This window comes from Anopheles merus, chromosome X, assembly GCF_017562075.2.
Source record: "Anopheles merus strain MAF chromosome X, AmerM5.1, whole genome shotgun sequence".
Taxonomy (NCBI): Eukaryota; Metazoa; Arthropoda; class Insecta; order Diptera; family Culicidae; genus Anopheles; species Anopheles merus.
Window position 1 is genome coordinate 14,093,955 of NC_054081.1, and position 13,854 is coordinate 14,107,808.

General features: G+C 44.8%; 1 protein-coding gene across 1 annotated transcript; it reads right to left on the reverse strand.

The window, feature by feature from the left end:
- Positions 1-6,249: 6,249 nt before the first annotated feature.
- LOC121593067 (BTB/POZ domain-containing protein 17) lies at positions 6,250-12,711 on the reverse strand. The gene is made up of 4 exons (XM_041915111.1): positions 12,150-12,711; positions 10,940-11,942; positions 10,668-10,843; positions 6,250-9,417 (listed from the first exon to the last, which is right to left on the reverse strand). The coding sequence occupies exons 1-4, from the start codon at positions 12,213-12,215 to the stop codon at positions 9,166-9,168; spliced, it is 1,497 nt and encodes a 498-aa protein (XP_041771045.1). The 5' UTR covers positions 12,216-12,711; the 3' UTR covers positions 6,250-9,165.
- Between the last annotated feature and the right edge of the window lie 1,143 nt (positions 12,712-13,854).

Sequence of the window (13,854 nt, forward strand, 5' to 3'; positions counted from 1 at the left end):
ACACTTTCACGGGCGCCCTTTTGTTTGGCATTTTCCGGGAGGTGGGAAAGTTCCCTGTCCCTCCCTCGCCGTGCGGCGATTGTCATCCGATTCGACCGCATCATACGATGCATTAGACGCATCGCTTGGGATCTCCAAAAGTGTTCTCCAAAAAAACCACACACCAACCTCCACTACAAAACAAAACCCTCCAAGACACTACGCGCCTAATCTCTTGGGAAGCGTTAATTATTAACCTTTTCAGATGTAAGTGCTGGTGCTTCCCAGCCGTCCCAGCTGGCCACCGCGCGGCTGCCCTTTAGCAGGGGAGAAGGGGTGTAATTTTCCGTACGGTGTGTGACGGGGCACTTAACTTCCGAAAGTCCCCCGCGCATATCTGCTGTCAACTTTGCGTTAACTATCGATGACGCGTCGGCAGCTACCGAAACCCGAGCTAGAGTACCAAAAAAAAAACGCTCACACACACACACGAAAAGGGAGAGGAAAACGACTCTCTGCCACCAATTAAGACCCTCCCACACCTCGCTCTGTGTGCCACCCCACGCGAAGATCTCGATGGGGGCGTAGGTTCGGAATGCAGTAGGCACTGCTGCCGGTGGGCCGATGAAAGTTCGAAGCCTTCCCCCCCCCCCGCTCAGCACAGCGAAGCGGTAGTTGGTGAAAAGTGAAAATTTTGAAGGCCACCGACCCGCTCGTGCGTACCGAGTACGTACCGCACGCCGAATCGATTAAACGGTGCGGTTCGATTTTCGCGGCCATTGCCATCGAGGTGGCCCTCCCTAGGTGTCTACCCTGCCCGCACTGTTCGTTTTGTATATGTGTGTGTGTGTGTGTGAAATGAGGGCGTTCACCTTTCAGAGCAGAGGTAAGGCGCGCCTTGCACACCATACGCATGTCACCTTAATGGGCTTTTAATGAGTGGATCATTGCTGGGTCTTGGCCGTCTGGCCCATGCGGATGCCGGATGCCGGATTATGCGATATAGCCCGATATTCGGAGGATGCGCCTCCCACACGGAGAGTCCCAGGTAATGGTCACCCCTGGGTGCGCTGTTGATTGATAGGGACAAGGGTCAAATGCTAAGCAGGAATCAATGCGTAGCACGACCGAAGAGCTTTGGACTAGGTGGAACATTACAGACAATTCCGGCATTTACAGCATCCCCAGGTTCTTTGAGGATGTTGCTAATGCCTCGAGAATCGTTGGATCACTGATAGCAGTAGTGAAAAGATAACAGATAGGAGAAACTTGAGGAATTTAGGATGTGGGGAAGTAAGTACTATATCGATATTTCCCACTGACCTTAGTAGTTCTTTTTCTTGAAGATAACAATAGTCTAAATCAGCGGTCGGCAAAGTCCGACCCGCGGGTCAAATGCGTCCCGCAGCAACGTTCAATCTGGCCCGCGAATGGATTGGACTAAAGATGGGAAGGAACTATTCGTATACAAATTACTGAAGATCCTTTAGTTTAACATTTAAAATCATCGTACAGTTTCAACTTTAATTAAAGTACTATGGAATGACGGATCTTTCAGTATGTTCGAACCCGAGGTCAATATCACCGTAACCGTAAACGGTTGACTAGACTAGAAATAATAGAGATAATTTCTTTACATGTACATCATTTGAAAGGTGATTATTTAAGCTTACTTGCACAAATAAATCTAAGACTTTGCGAGTTGTCTTTGGTCAGTAATCCGGAATGTATTCTTCTATGGCAGTGGACGAAGACATGCGTGCAGGCATTAATTAAGTTCTACCTTCGATTTTTATCCATTCCTTGAAAATTTTCGTGACAAAATTGTTAGAGTAGAGCTTTTGCATCATGTCGGTCTAGAATAATCGATGGGACACATGCGACGGATGTGTTGGGCCAGTTTGCGGTCTAGAGGTGTCATATCGAAATACTGCCGAAATTCACCTAAAATTATCGCAGGAGAGCACAGCGAACTCGATGGCTAGATCAGGTGAAGCGAGACCTGTCGGAGATCGGGTGTCTATAAGGAATTTAGTCCTTTGCCTAAACATTTTGCCGACCGCTGTTCTAAATGATTAGTAAACTTTTTATAACTAACCTGACGTTCAGGAATTTTACAGACAGGAAAAAGATCTGTTCTATTTATGGACCACTATGGCCATAGGGAATAGGCATATCTAGAATAATAATTAAACATATTTCATCAAGAATCTTTGAACAAACTCTCCAATATATATATTTCCTCATTATATGNAGGCCACGGAAGACATATATGCAAAACTAAGTGATCCGTGATCTAACGTGATCAACACGCACTTAACAATTTAGTCGTGTCATGCATATAGACCGTGACCCCATGTGCATAACTAACTGTCCTGTTATGATTAAACCAACAAGTCAGAGAACAGCCAGGCCCATTAGAGATACGGGCAAGCCTTGAACCTAACAAAACAAAGCAGAAGAACCTAGAGAAAAGACATAGTTACAATGTTCAGAGTAGTCGGTATTTGCTTTAGACACCGCGACAGACATTTTCCAGATGAATCATATACTGGGGCGGATTAAGCACTAAGCAAAGTAGCGGAACTTGGGGCAAGTGTGCCACCTTAAGCATTTCAAGTCATAACTCACTAAAACGTGTTTTTCAAAAGCCGATTTAAATCTCATAACCATTTTACATCTATTTCCTCACTTATAAATGAGTTTCGCTTGAAAAAAGTGCAAACAAAACAGTTTTTGAAATGTTTTAAAAAGGGTCCAAAAAGAAGTTGTTTTTTGGGCTATGGGGCAAGAGTGCCACTCGTATGGGGCAAGACGGCCACCTGGTTAAAATAACCGTATTTCTTAGATAATTGGCAATTATTACGTGTGTACCACTAGTGTATGTATTCCTACATGTATTTAGTCACCAATGAACCCTTTTTGACCACCAACTGTACCACAATATGGTTTGTTACTGTTCTGTTTTTCTGGGGTGGAATCCGCTCACAATAGCGCACCATTCCGCAGCACGCTACAACAATGTTTACATTTTTGACAGCTCGTGCCTATGAAAGATAGTGGCACACTTGCCCCAAATAGAGATGGTTCTTTTGCCCCAAAAGTTGTAACTTTTTTGAAATGGAATTTTTCAGTGACAAAAAGAAAGTTTTTTTCAACTAACCTCACAAAAAATTTCACGTTTTCTTAGCTATACGGTGGTGTAAATATTTTCTCAGTTGATTGTTCGCATGATTTTTGAGAGCTTATTTGGTTGGATTAAAAAATTATAATATTCTGCTCAATTTTGAAACTCAATATAAATCAGTTTAAAACAATGGGATATATCGATTGGTCTATATGAAATCAGGCTCAGAATACCTAGTCATTGGAAAGCAACCAACTGTATACACAATTGATCATTAAACTAAAGTTTTTAAGGAAAAATGCTTGGTGGCACTCTTGCCCCGTATGGCACACTTGCCCCAAATTCCGCTAAGCGGCCGCGTGAGGCCCCGTGAGCTGGAGACGCCCGCTCTCTAGTAAAATTGCTACTCAATGCTTCTCTGATTGAGAAGTTTTTATTTAACTCCCTGTTCGACGCTTCAACCAGGCATACAATCGCGCGACCACTTAGGGCCTCCTCTCGTTTTAGTTCTCCTTTTAATACATTCATACTTTCTGGTATAGATTGAAGAATCTATTTGCCTCATAGCCCCCAAAGTGAAAAGGTCCCAAGGTCCCAATATCTCAGATTCTGGATGTTGATTGCTCCAAAGTCATCTCCCGAAGGTCATCTTCAATTGAGGTTGATGTTGGTCGTTACAGACTGGTGTACACGTGTGTTTTGAAACATTAGCAAACATCACAAAATAATCTCAGCATGAATATGCCAAGTGCTCAACGGCTCTAGAATTAGACACTCTTCAGAATATCCTTAAAATGAGAAATAGGTAAACATTTGTTTAAACCAAAAATAACTAACAATAATCACCGATTCCTCAAAATGCGCCGTAAGATGTTTTCCGACGTCTTGGTGCACAAAAGGAGGAATAGCAACAAAAACAACAACAACAGAGTTTCCCCTAACAACACAAGGACACCACGCCAAAAGCTCCAAAACTGCTTTTGCACAAACTTTCCAGCCCACGAGGCTCGCAGCGCAACCTACTGGGAGGCAAAACAACATTCCACCCCGAAGCGGAAAATCATCAACATTCCTTTCCCCTGAGATAGTGACCCACACACACACACGCACACATCACAACCCAGTCGGCCCCTGGTCAGATTTCGGATCGTCTCCCGTTGCCGTTCTCGCCGGCTGCTGCCACCGATCAATCAAAACTAAAACCCTTTCCGGTGCCTCTATCGCACCGAAAAATCCCGAACATCAGCCACCACCAGGTTTGTGTGTGTGTGTGTGTGTGTGTGTGTGTGTGTGTGTGTGTGTGTGTGTGTGTGTGTGTGTGTGTGTGTGTGTGTGTGTGTGAGTGTGTGTGTTTGCGGTGGTCCCCGAGTGCGGGCCCGCGAGCCTCGGGGCTACTTTCGCTGCGCGGTGTGCTGCCAGCGTGAAACATTCACCGGATTAATGGATTAATTAGCGGAATCGGCATCCCGAAACAGGGTCACACCACCACACAGACCCGGGACCAGCACTCGCCGAAGCCACCGGGATCCGAAACTGGTAGTCCCGCGGGCGGTACCGGGACACCGTGGCCTTTTTTCCCCGTGGCCAAAAGAAATAAAACTGAAAATAAAATATAGAAACCACCGCGTTGGCCGGTCAAAACGGGCGAGCTGTAGACCCGCTGTAGGTACGCGGTCGCTGGGTCTAGGTCTGTCTGGGAGCGGCAAACCTCGTGTTGCAGGGCTGCTTGTGGTGCAGCAATTGCGCCAAACTGTGCCCAAACAACACACATGGACACATTCTGCTTGTGTCAGTGTCTTAAGAGCCCGATAATGCTCGAGCCATTCTGGTGGAGCAAGGTGACAAGATAAAACGTCTCTGCCTATCGTCAGGTTCAATTCAGGTTCCCAACTGCTTCCACGCGTGTCTGTGACCGCGTAACGTTGCCAAGGGAGAGTGGTGTCGGGGTGTCAAACGCATCATTACCATGTGATGCGCTATTCGTCATTTATGCTTCCTCCCTTACCTCATCATCGTTCATTTTCTTACTTTCACACGCTTACTACACACACACAAACACTACCACTTGGCTAATGGTTACCCTCTCCCTCCTCTGGCCTTCTCATCGCTGCGGAATGGCAGCGTTTCCGTGCGCCTAATGATGGCGCGAGCGCGCACTCACATGCCACAGCCCAGACGCCGGGGGTCCCCACCAGGCCACTATCGGAGCAATTGATGCCACAATTATGCCGGCCCGTCTATCGAATGTGCGGCGCAGAGCGCAGCCAGAGCGGTTTATCGAAAGTGAAAATCATCCCTCCCTCCCATATCCCATATTCCGTTCCTGCCTCCGCTCCTTTCTTCAACCGGAGCCGGTGTAACGTTTTCCCTTTTTAAATCCCCCACAGCTGAGCGGTGCATGCCGATGATGGCAGGAAGAGTATCATTATGGGGGGGGCGAAGAGGGTATGGCATTATTATATGACCGCAGACAGAACTGAAGATGCTCTTTTCCCGCCCCAACCTCGCTCCCGCCGATGTGCTTTCTTTTCCCCCGTGCTCATTGCTCCACTCAGGGCCGTGGGGATGGCGACCGTGAATGATCTTGTAAGATTATTTACATTTTTTTTTTGCTAACTAACTTACAAAACTCTCTCACACACACACACACACACACAACCAACACATGCACGTAACTAGCGTTTAGCTTTCACGCATTCTCCACTGCTCTTGAACGAAGGTGGTGCGAGTTTGTTTTGTATTTCGTTTTATTGTGACAAGAAAGGAAAACAATACGACAATAGTTCATAATAATATAATATTATGCAACGGAATCGCATCTAAATCATCTCATCTGTGTTCCTACACGCGCCCGCCACCACCCTCGGTCGGGCTCTCATTTCGCTCCCTCCCTTTGCGCTTCCCTATTTTCCCGTTCCCCCCTGAACATTGTTTTTCTTAAATTCATTGTTCGATTAATGCCGACCGAGCTCGTATCGTCGCAACTGGCGCAGCAGTTTTCCTGCTGAAAGGGCTTGCTTGCTTGCTTAGGTGACGAGTGTAAGAGTGCGTATGTTTGTGTGTGTGTGTGTGTGTGTGTGTGTGTGTGTGTGTGTGTGTGTGTGTGTGTGTGTGTGTGTGTGTGTGTGTGTGTGTGTGTTTGTGTGTGTGTGGGGGGGGGGGGTGTCTATATTCTCAATTTAAACCAGAGTCTTATGGTTTGACCCGCGACCGCTTGAGCCAAAGTTTATTTGTAGCAGCATTTCTGCTTATACAGTACATGTCAGTCAACTCGGGACTCCTGAAATATGAAGAGATTTTCAACTTCGCCAGTTGCTCTATGAATTGTCAGAACATGCATCATTATACAGAGTTTCCCAGGAGTTCTCCTAGCTGTGGGACACTTTATTGCCTCTTTCTTCGGTGAAATGAACTTAATGTAATGGGAATTGGACTCCATAGCAACCTTGTTGGACAAATCCAACAGGAATTTCCAAGGAACCTGTTCAAAAAGCGTGCAATAGAGTCCAATTTCCAATATATGAAGTTCATTTCCCATAGGAAAGAGTCAAGCAAGTCGGTGGCGGATTTAGGGTGTTTGGGACCCTAAGCGTTAAAAGGAATGGAGGCTCCTCTTTTGGTGTCAAGCGGGCGGTTGTGGTTATTTTAACAAAACTTAGCTTTAAATTCCAAACAAATTTTAGTAAAATGGTTTAAAAAACCAATGAAAATTATGTTATACACTTTCCGATGATTTAATGTGTTATCAAAACATTTTTTAATGAACAATTTTTAAAACAAACAACTCACGGTTTAGTTTCAACCTTATACAATATCGTGAATGTCTTTCTCATGTGTATGTAGTTTAGGGAACATTACTTGTTTGTATTGTTAAGCCATCAATCAAGGCACTTGACCAAGAAAGCAATTTCTATAAGAAAAAGACTTGTAGAAATTTAACAGACAAATTAACAAAATAACTCAGCTAACAGGAAAAGCTCTCACACTTTTTTGGCATATTGTTTTGGAAAAGGTCGAACCCATCTTTAGGTATACTAAAGATATAACATTATATTTCTGCAAAATGGTTAGAAATCAGATCAAATCAGATGTGTTACGTTTGATAGGATGTTACAAAGGATCTCAAGCTTTCCATCGGGCATCCTACCAAGACCAATGTGATTAGATCAACTATATGTGGGCCTAAAACTCTGATTTTGGCCGCCATAATGAATGAAGATTTCTATGGAGATTGACAGGAAGCGAATAAAGGGTACTAAGGACTTGTATGACATCTTCCACTCCTCTGTAAAGATCTGAACTGGACTGAACGATCTGTTGTAAGTTATGGACTTTAGACAGCATCAAAAGTAAGAATTCGCGTCTTTAATTCTATCTCAAAAATATTGATGATCAAAATGACTCCAATATCAACCTTTCTTTACAAAATTTACTGCTCTGCATTGGAACTAACGCGTTAGTCATGGCCAGATTTTGCACATTATTTTTGTGTACTGAATCTTGTTAATTGCCATAAAACTATGATGCAAATGTAGGAAATATCAGGGGCCTATGACCAATTGAACCACTTTTTTACGTCAAAGATTAAACTTTTCTAACGTAACTATCGTCTCAAAATGAAAAGAGCGGCTAAAGATTTTGTATCATATCATATCATTTATCATGTAAAAATTAGGCTGCGGCTCGTGCTACTATTTTCTGTGGCATTTTGGCCCGCGGGGTCAAATGAGTTTGACATCGCTGATTTAAACCTTGAGAAATATTTCACGGAATTTGAATAAATGAGGAGCACATTCAGCTATTCGTTCAGCATTGCAACGTTTACCGAATCACTCAGTAAATTGGTATGCCCATCCAAAAGACATCCCCTAAAATCATAGCAATGGTTGAAAAGTGACGCAATGTTTCTTTCGAATTAATAATTCTATTGATGCGGAGAGGAATTGCCAATCCTCGTAGCTCATGCGATACGGCAAGGAATGGCTAACAATGAAGAATGTTAGAAAATTCGATTTAAATTTCTGACTAAAACAAAATTAAATCGAATAAGGCTAATTCTTCTTCTTTGTTTCTAATTCGAGTGCACCTCTTGAAAAAAAAAAAGTTAATTATTGTAGCTGATACTTTACGCAACGAAACGGGTTCTTTCAATCATTCCCTCTGAACATTTGAAATCTGCTTGCGATGGTCGAAAGCGCCTACCAAAATCATTCTTTTCCCATACGACGAAGCGAAGATCGTGTTTGCTTTGATGTTTCGACTGGCAAGTTGATTTGATCGTATGTCGGTTTGATTGTATGCTGGTCGGTTAGACGGCAAATTGTTTCCTGGTTTTGCTGATTGCTGAATTTAATGTACTATACTGCAATGCATTCGGTACACCGCTTTGCTGAATGCTCAATCGAATAGCGACAATAGTGCTGAAAATTTGTAAATGTAAATGTAAACAAAAGCCCCTACTGAAAGAGAATACGATAATTTAGTGTGTAGTGTAAGCCCTGTACTTCCGATTTCAACTTAATTCGGAATCTAATGCTCAATCACTTCCACATACAGACACTCACACACACACACACTCGCCCATTCTCGCATCATTCTCATCGCCTCAGTGAACTAGCCGGTGTTTGGGTGCAAGCTGCAAATTTTTGAACAAATGAATAACAAACTACCCTCTGCCTCTGGCTGTTTGGTTTACACTAACTACAGTTCTATTCATGTTCAAATGTGTTACAAGAGTAAGGAAAATAATGCCATTCCAGGGCAATCGTGGCCTCAAAGTAAACTGTTCTCAAAATAGTTTCAGTTCAAATTCAAAATTTTTATCTCAAAGAAAGCCAGCAAACAAAATAGAGCTTTTCCCCCGTCTTGTAATGAATTATGTCCAAGTTCCAAATTACGTTTCGATACAGCTTTCGATGTGTAAATTAGTAGAGAAGTATTTAAAAAAAAATGCATGGCCCTTTTTTCAACCACACGACGCAAACTATAAAATCCTCTCGTTTGCTTCTAAACCTAAGTCCATCCTTGCCCTAGCGTAGCTTGTCGCGCGTCTGGTCGCTTCACTCCGACGGTGGTGCGAACACGTTGGAGAAACGGTTCAGCGGTACGATCACGACCTTTATCCTGATCGTGTTCTGCTCCTCGCCGACCATGTACTGGCTGTACTTTCGCGTACCCATCTGCAGCTCCCCGATCGGTATCAGGTTGTCGATGTTCAGCACGCGATGATCGCTGGAGAAGTATGCCACCCGGACGTGACAGTGGCGCACGTACTCTTCGTCGTTCATCATGCCACAGATCAGCACACCGACCTGAGAAAGCAGGGTAGAAGATGAGATAGAATGGGGCACGAGTTAGATTTTCTCGCTTATAAGATAGAGATTCGGTTTAGCAACAACGTTCATGAAATGTAAAAGGAGATCCCTTGTAGATTGTACAAATAAATATTCACATACAGTGGACCCCTGATAGCAAGTACCACTTATAACGAGCAAATCAAAATGTTCAACAAATAGCGCTCTCAACAAAATTATTCGTATTCGGGATACATTGTTTGACCATTTCTTTGACTTTGATTATCGCTCAGGCAAACCAAAGCTTCGCTACCAAGCATCGTTTGATCAACCGTACCGGTGAACTCGTTCGTCAAAAAACATTCGTCGCTCATGAGTGAACAGGGTTGTACTGGCAGGTTGGGCAGTACAAAACCTAGACGGTTTTCTAATTTATGATCTAGAGGGCAGTGATATGAGTGAAAATGAGCGTCACGGCGATCGTTCCCGGGTACGAACGAGTTCACCGGTGGTTTCTAGCTCGTTTTTCTACTTGCTCTTGAAGACGACAGATCCATTGCCCATTGCTGGTAGTTGGAGGAGTTTCGAACATGTAATGTGCTGTAGATTTGTTGCCAATAACATTATTAAATTCATTAATTTGACCGCAAAAACTTTTACTAATTTAATACTTACTAATACTAATATTTTAACTAACTAATTTGGCCCGAAAACAAATTTTTGAGCAATATTGGAGAACAGGCCTAAACAATCGTCCACTTTTCCGATAGTCTGTTTTCTGAGTCGGTTTTTAAAGCAAACGTCATTTTTCAAACATTGCAAGAGGTTTTTTCAACAGCCCAGCTGTCACAAATAATAACAGCTGTTGAAAAACATCTTGTAAGTTTGAAATAATGCTGTTCACATTGAAAACTGAGTCAGAAAACAGTGCAATAACAAAGAAATTTGTATTGTATTACAAGAAAGAATTGTATTGTACAAGAAATAATGTTGTATTTGAAGAAAAAAAAACATAGTGAGTTAGGAAAATGTGTTGATACTGATGCCCAGCAGCACTGCCAGTACCGGTACCAAAGCTTGTGAAAAATAGTGTTACAGAAAACAAAAGTTTTCACAATTTCCAAATGAAAATCCGAAGCTAACGCGATTCTTAATGTATTCTATGCAGCAAATCAATTGAAAGCTTTGCCTAGACCGTTTTTAACCAGGAAAACCCCAGTTTAGCTAACCGTGAAAGCTTCAAACGGTAGCAAAAAAAAAAAGCTTACCATGTATCGGCACTCGGTTCGCATCGCTGACTGGCTGGTGATTCTCAGGCGCACCGTGCGTATGATGCATTCCGGTATTTCCCGGTTGGTGGCCGCACTGTAGATGCCGATCAGCTGTGCCGGCTTGTACCGCACGCCGAGCGGGAAAAATTCCACATCCCATCCGTTGCTTTCCTCTGCAAGATGAGCACAGAACAGAAGAAGAAATAAATAAAATTGTAAAAGTAAACAACAATCGCGCCCACCACCCTCTCTCTCTCTCTCTTACTCACCGTCCACGTCGCTAAAGCTGGTGGGCGTAAAGAAGACCGACGCGACGCTGGAGTACTTTTCCACCCGGTGAAAGTAGTCGACCGCAATCTCGAGACTCCACAGGTCGCTCGAGTAGAGCCGCGGCGTAAACTGCAGCTCGCCCATCTCGCTCGCCCGTATCGCGCCGACGATCTCGAGATGGTGCGAGTGGAAGTTCATGCCGTCCGCGACCCGGCCGACGTAGAACTCCTTCAGCATCCGGACGGACGCGCCGCTCATCAGCACGTTCGCGAGCTGCGGCAGGCTCATCATCGCGAACCGGATGTGCACCAGCACGCCGTGGATCAGCTTGTTGATGGCGCTCTCCCGGTCCTGCTCGCGCATCTCGCACCGGCCCTCGATCTGCGCGCGCTGGTAGCGGAACCACACCTCCACCAGCTCGTACAGCCGGAACTCGCTCCGCACGACCAGATCGTTCTGCTGCAGCAGCCAGTTCATCAGGCCCGGGCTGAGCTGCTCCCACCCCGGGTACGACACGATCCGCTCAAGGTTCCACTTCAGGTAGTTTTCCAGCATCGAGATCAGATCCTTCCGTCCCGGGCAGATCTGCAGCGCGTTGTGCAGCCACTCGACGAAGTGGCCCTTCGCCGTCGCCTTGTTCAGGTGCAGCTTCATGTAGTTGATGCAGATCTGCACGAGATCGTGGATGTTGTACTTGTCCGCGAGCTTCAGTATGTAGACGGCCGTGTCGACCGAGATCGTCATCTTGCCGACGTACATGTAGCGCAGAAACTGGGGAAACACGCCCTGGCACCGTTCCTCCTCCTGCAGCGTGATGACCGCGTCGCCGAACTCGCGCCAGGTCGCGTTCATCAGCATCACCTGGAAGACGTCGCTGCTCGCGCACAGGATGATCCGGTGGGCCGGGTAGCGATTTTCGCCCACCACCAGCGTGACGTCCGACATCAGCCGCTCCGCGTACAGGTTGGCGATCTTGCGCAGCACGCTGTTCGTGTTGTAAAGCTGCACCGAAGAAAACCAAGCAAAAAGGAATCAATCACAAACGGATCGTGGATTGGTACAAAGTGAAACAAAAACAAGACATTTCCAAAAACCGATGAAAATCCACCATCCAAGTCGTCGCTGTCATGTCGCTCTTTCTACGCAGCGGACGCCATGGCAGGAATTCGAGTTTCAGTGGGAGGGTTGGGGAAAAAGCTTAATTCTTACCGTTTTCAGCCCCATGTCGCTACAGTCCGGCTGGAAGACACGGTCCGATTCCAATTCTGCTTGCATCTTTGCGCGTACCGTACTACTCGTTTCGGCTACTGTTGGTTGTTGGGTTGATGTAGACGGAAAAATGGCGGACTGATCAGCTCATGTCAGTCGGGTGTCCGTATCCGCGACGAAACGCATTCCCCGCCAGCCGAAAGCGGACCGTGTTGGGCGGGGACCGCCTCCCGTCCGTGTCAAGTGGTGGTGTGTGCTCCGTTCGCTGTTGCGTGCTGGAGCTGTGCTGCTGTTTTTCTCCCGCACGGGCGCAGAATGCAATCGTCCTGCTGAACGGTTTCGGTTCCCCCACGGAAACTGTTTACGCGCAAAAGAAAACTGACGCGCTACTATTGGGCTTAACTTGCCCAAATTTACTGCCAGCGAGCGAGCAGTGGGATAAAATTGAGCTTCTTCCGAAATGGTCCCGAGGAGACCGAGGGCGAGCGAAGCAAAATGCACCACCAACAATAGCAGCCAATACACCTTGAACGCTTTTGTGCTGGTTGACACTTCTGCTGAACAAGGTTCGCACAAGGGCGGGTAAGCGCTGTGCTCCGTGCACACCGCAAGGTGTCTACATGCATAACAGTGGAACGCACAAAACAGCTGTACACAACCTGTACATAGGCAGAGACGGGGGAGCGGGATGGCATTTGTTTACGTTTTGTGGCACAAAGCAAAATAGCCCCCATGTGTGTACGCAGTTCGATAGTTATTTTTTTATACTGTGGATTTCAGGTTTAGAAACATGGCGAAAGTACAAATTCAAAGCTTAATTAATCAAATCATTCAAACAATGCACGAGAATTGTCCATAAACATCGCGCCGCAACGGCTACATGCGAAAGGAACAGATTAGTGCCATCTTCGCGGCAGCCATATTGGGGATTAAAAAAAGCGGTAAAATTTAAATGTTACCGTTCAAATAGACATAGCACGACAAAAAAGTAGCGCACTTTTGCAAACAGTGATACTTGTCTCGCGTGACATTTTTGGTTCATCCGAAACAATCGAATTATTCAATATGTTTACGGGCCAGTTAAATGCAAAAAAAAAAAATTGAACACATTTTTACTTATCGTTCAAAAAGACATAGAGCGTCAACGTCTCGTGCGATAAAGAAGTAGCTCAATTTGGCTGTTTTTCGATGCAAAATTTCACTCCACGTAGATCATAGTAGCTCATTTTACCCAGTCAACCTACTCGTTCTATTCTAAATCATAAAAATTTAAGCTTAAATTTGTTCATATTTATGTTCTTGAGTTTGACATTATCCTGGCTCGTAAACAAACTGGGTAATTTGATTGTTTCGTATGAAGCAGAAATATCACGCGAAACAAATAGCTCTGTTTGTAAAATTGGGTTACTTTTTTGTCACGCGCGACGTTGTCGCTCTATGTCTAATTGAACGATTCAGTTGTGTGTGATACATACAGACCAAAAACAGCCGCAAAATACCGCGTATCTCGAATTTCCTTGTAGGTTGAATTTCAAGGTTTCCGATCAAAATTTACCTAAATATCGTGTAATTTTGCTTGGCGTGAGAGCCCAAGCGCCACAGATTAAGCTTAAACGATTGGAAAATCGAATATCTATAGAAAAAAACGAAAGCTCCATAGCTTCATTGGTTTGCTCAATAGATGACGTATTACAACTCATCATTC

Coding starts and splice junctions, on each gene's coding strand:
- LOC121593067 (XM_041915111.1), bottom strand. CDS start 12,215: ATGCAAGCAGAATTGGAATCGGACCGTGTCTTCCAGCCGGACTGTAGC. Junction 11,943..12,149: donor GCGACATGGGGCTGAAAACG/GTAAGAATTAAG, acceptor TCTTCGGTGCAG/CTTTACAACACGAACAGCGT. Junction 10,844..10,939: donor CAGCTTTAGCGACGTGGACG/GTGAGTAAGAGA, acceptor CTCATCTTGCAG/AGGAAAGCAACGGATGGGAT.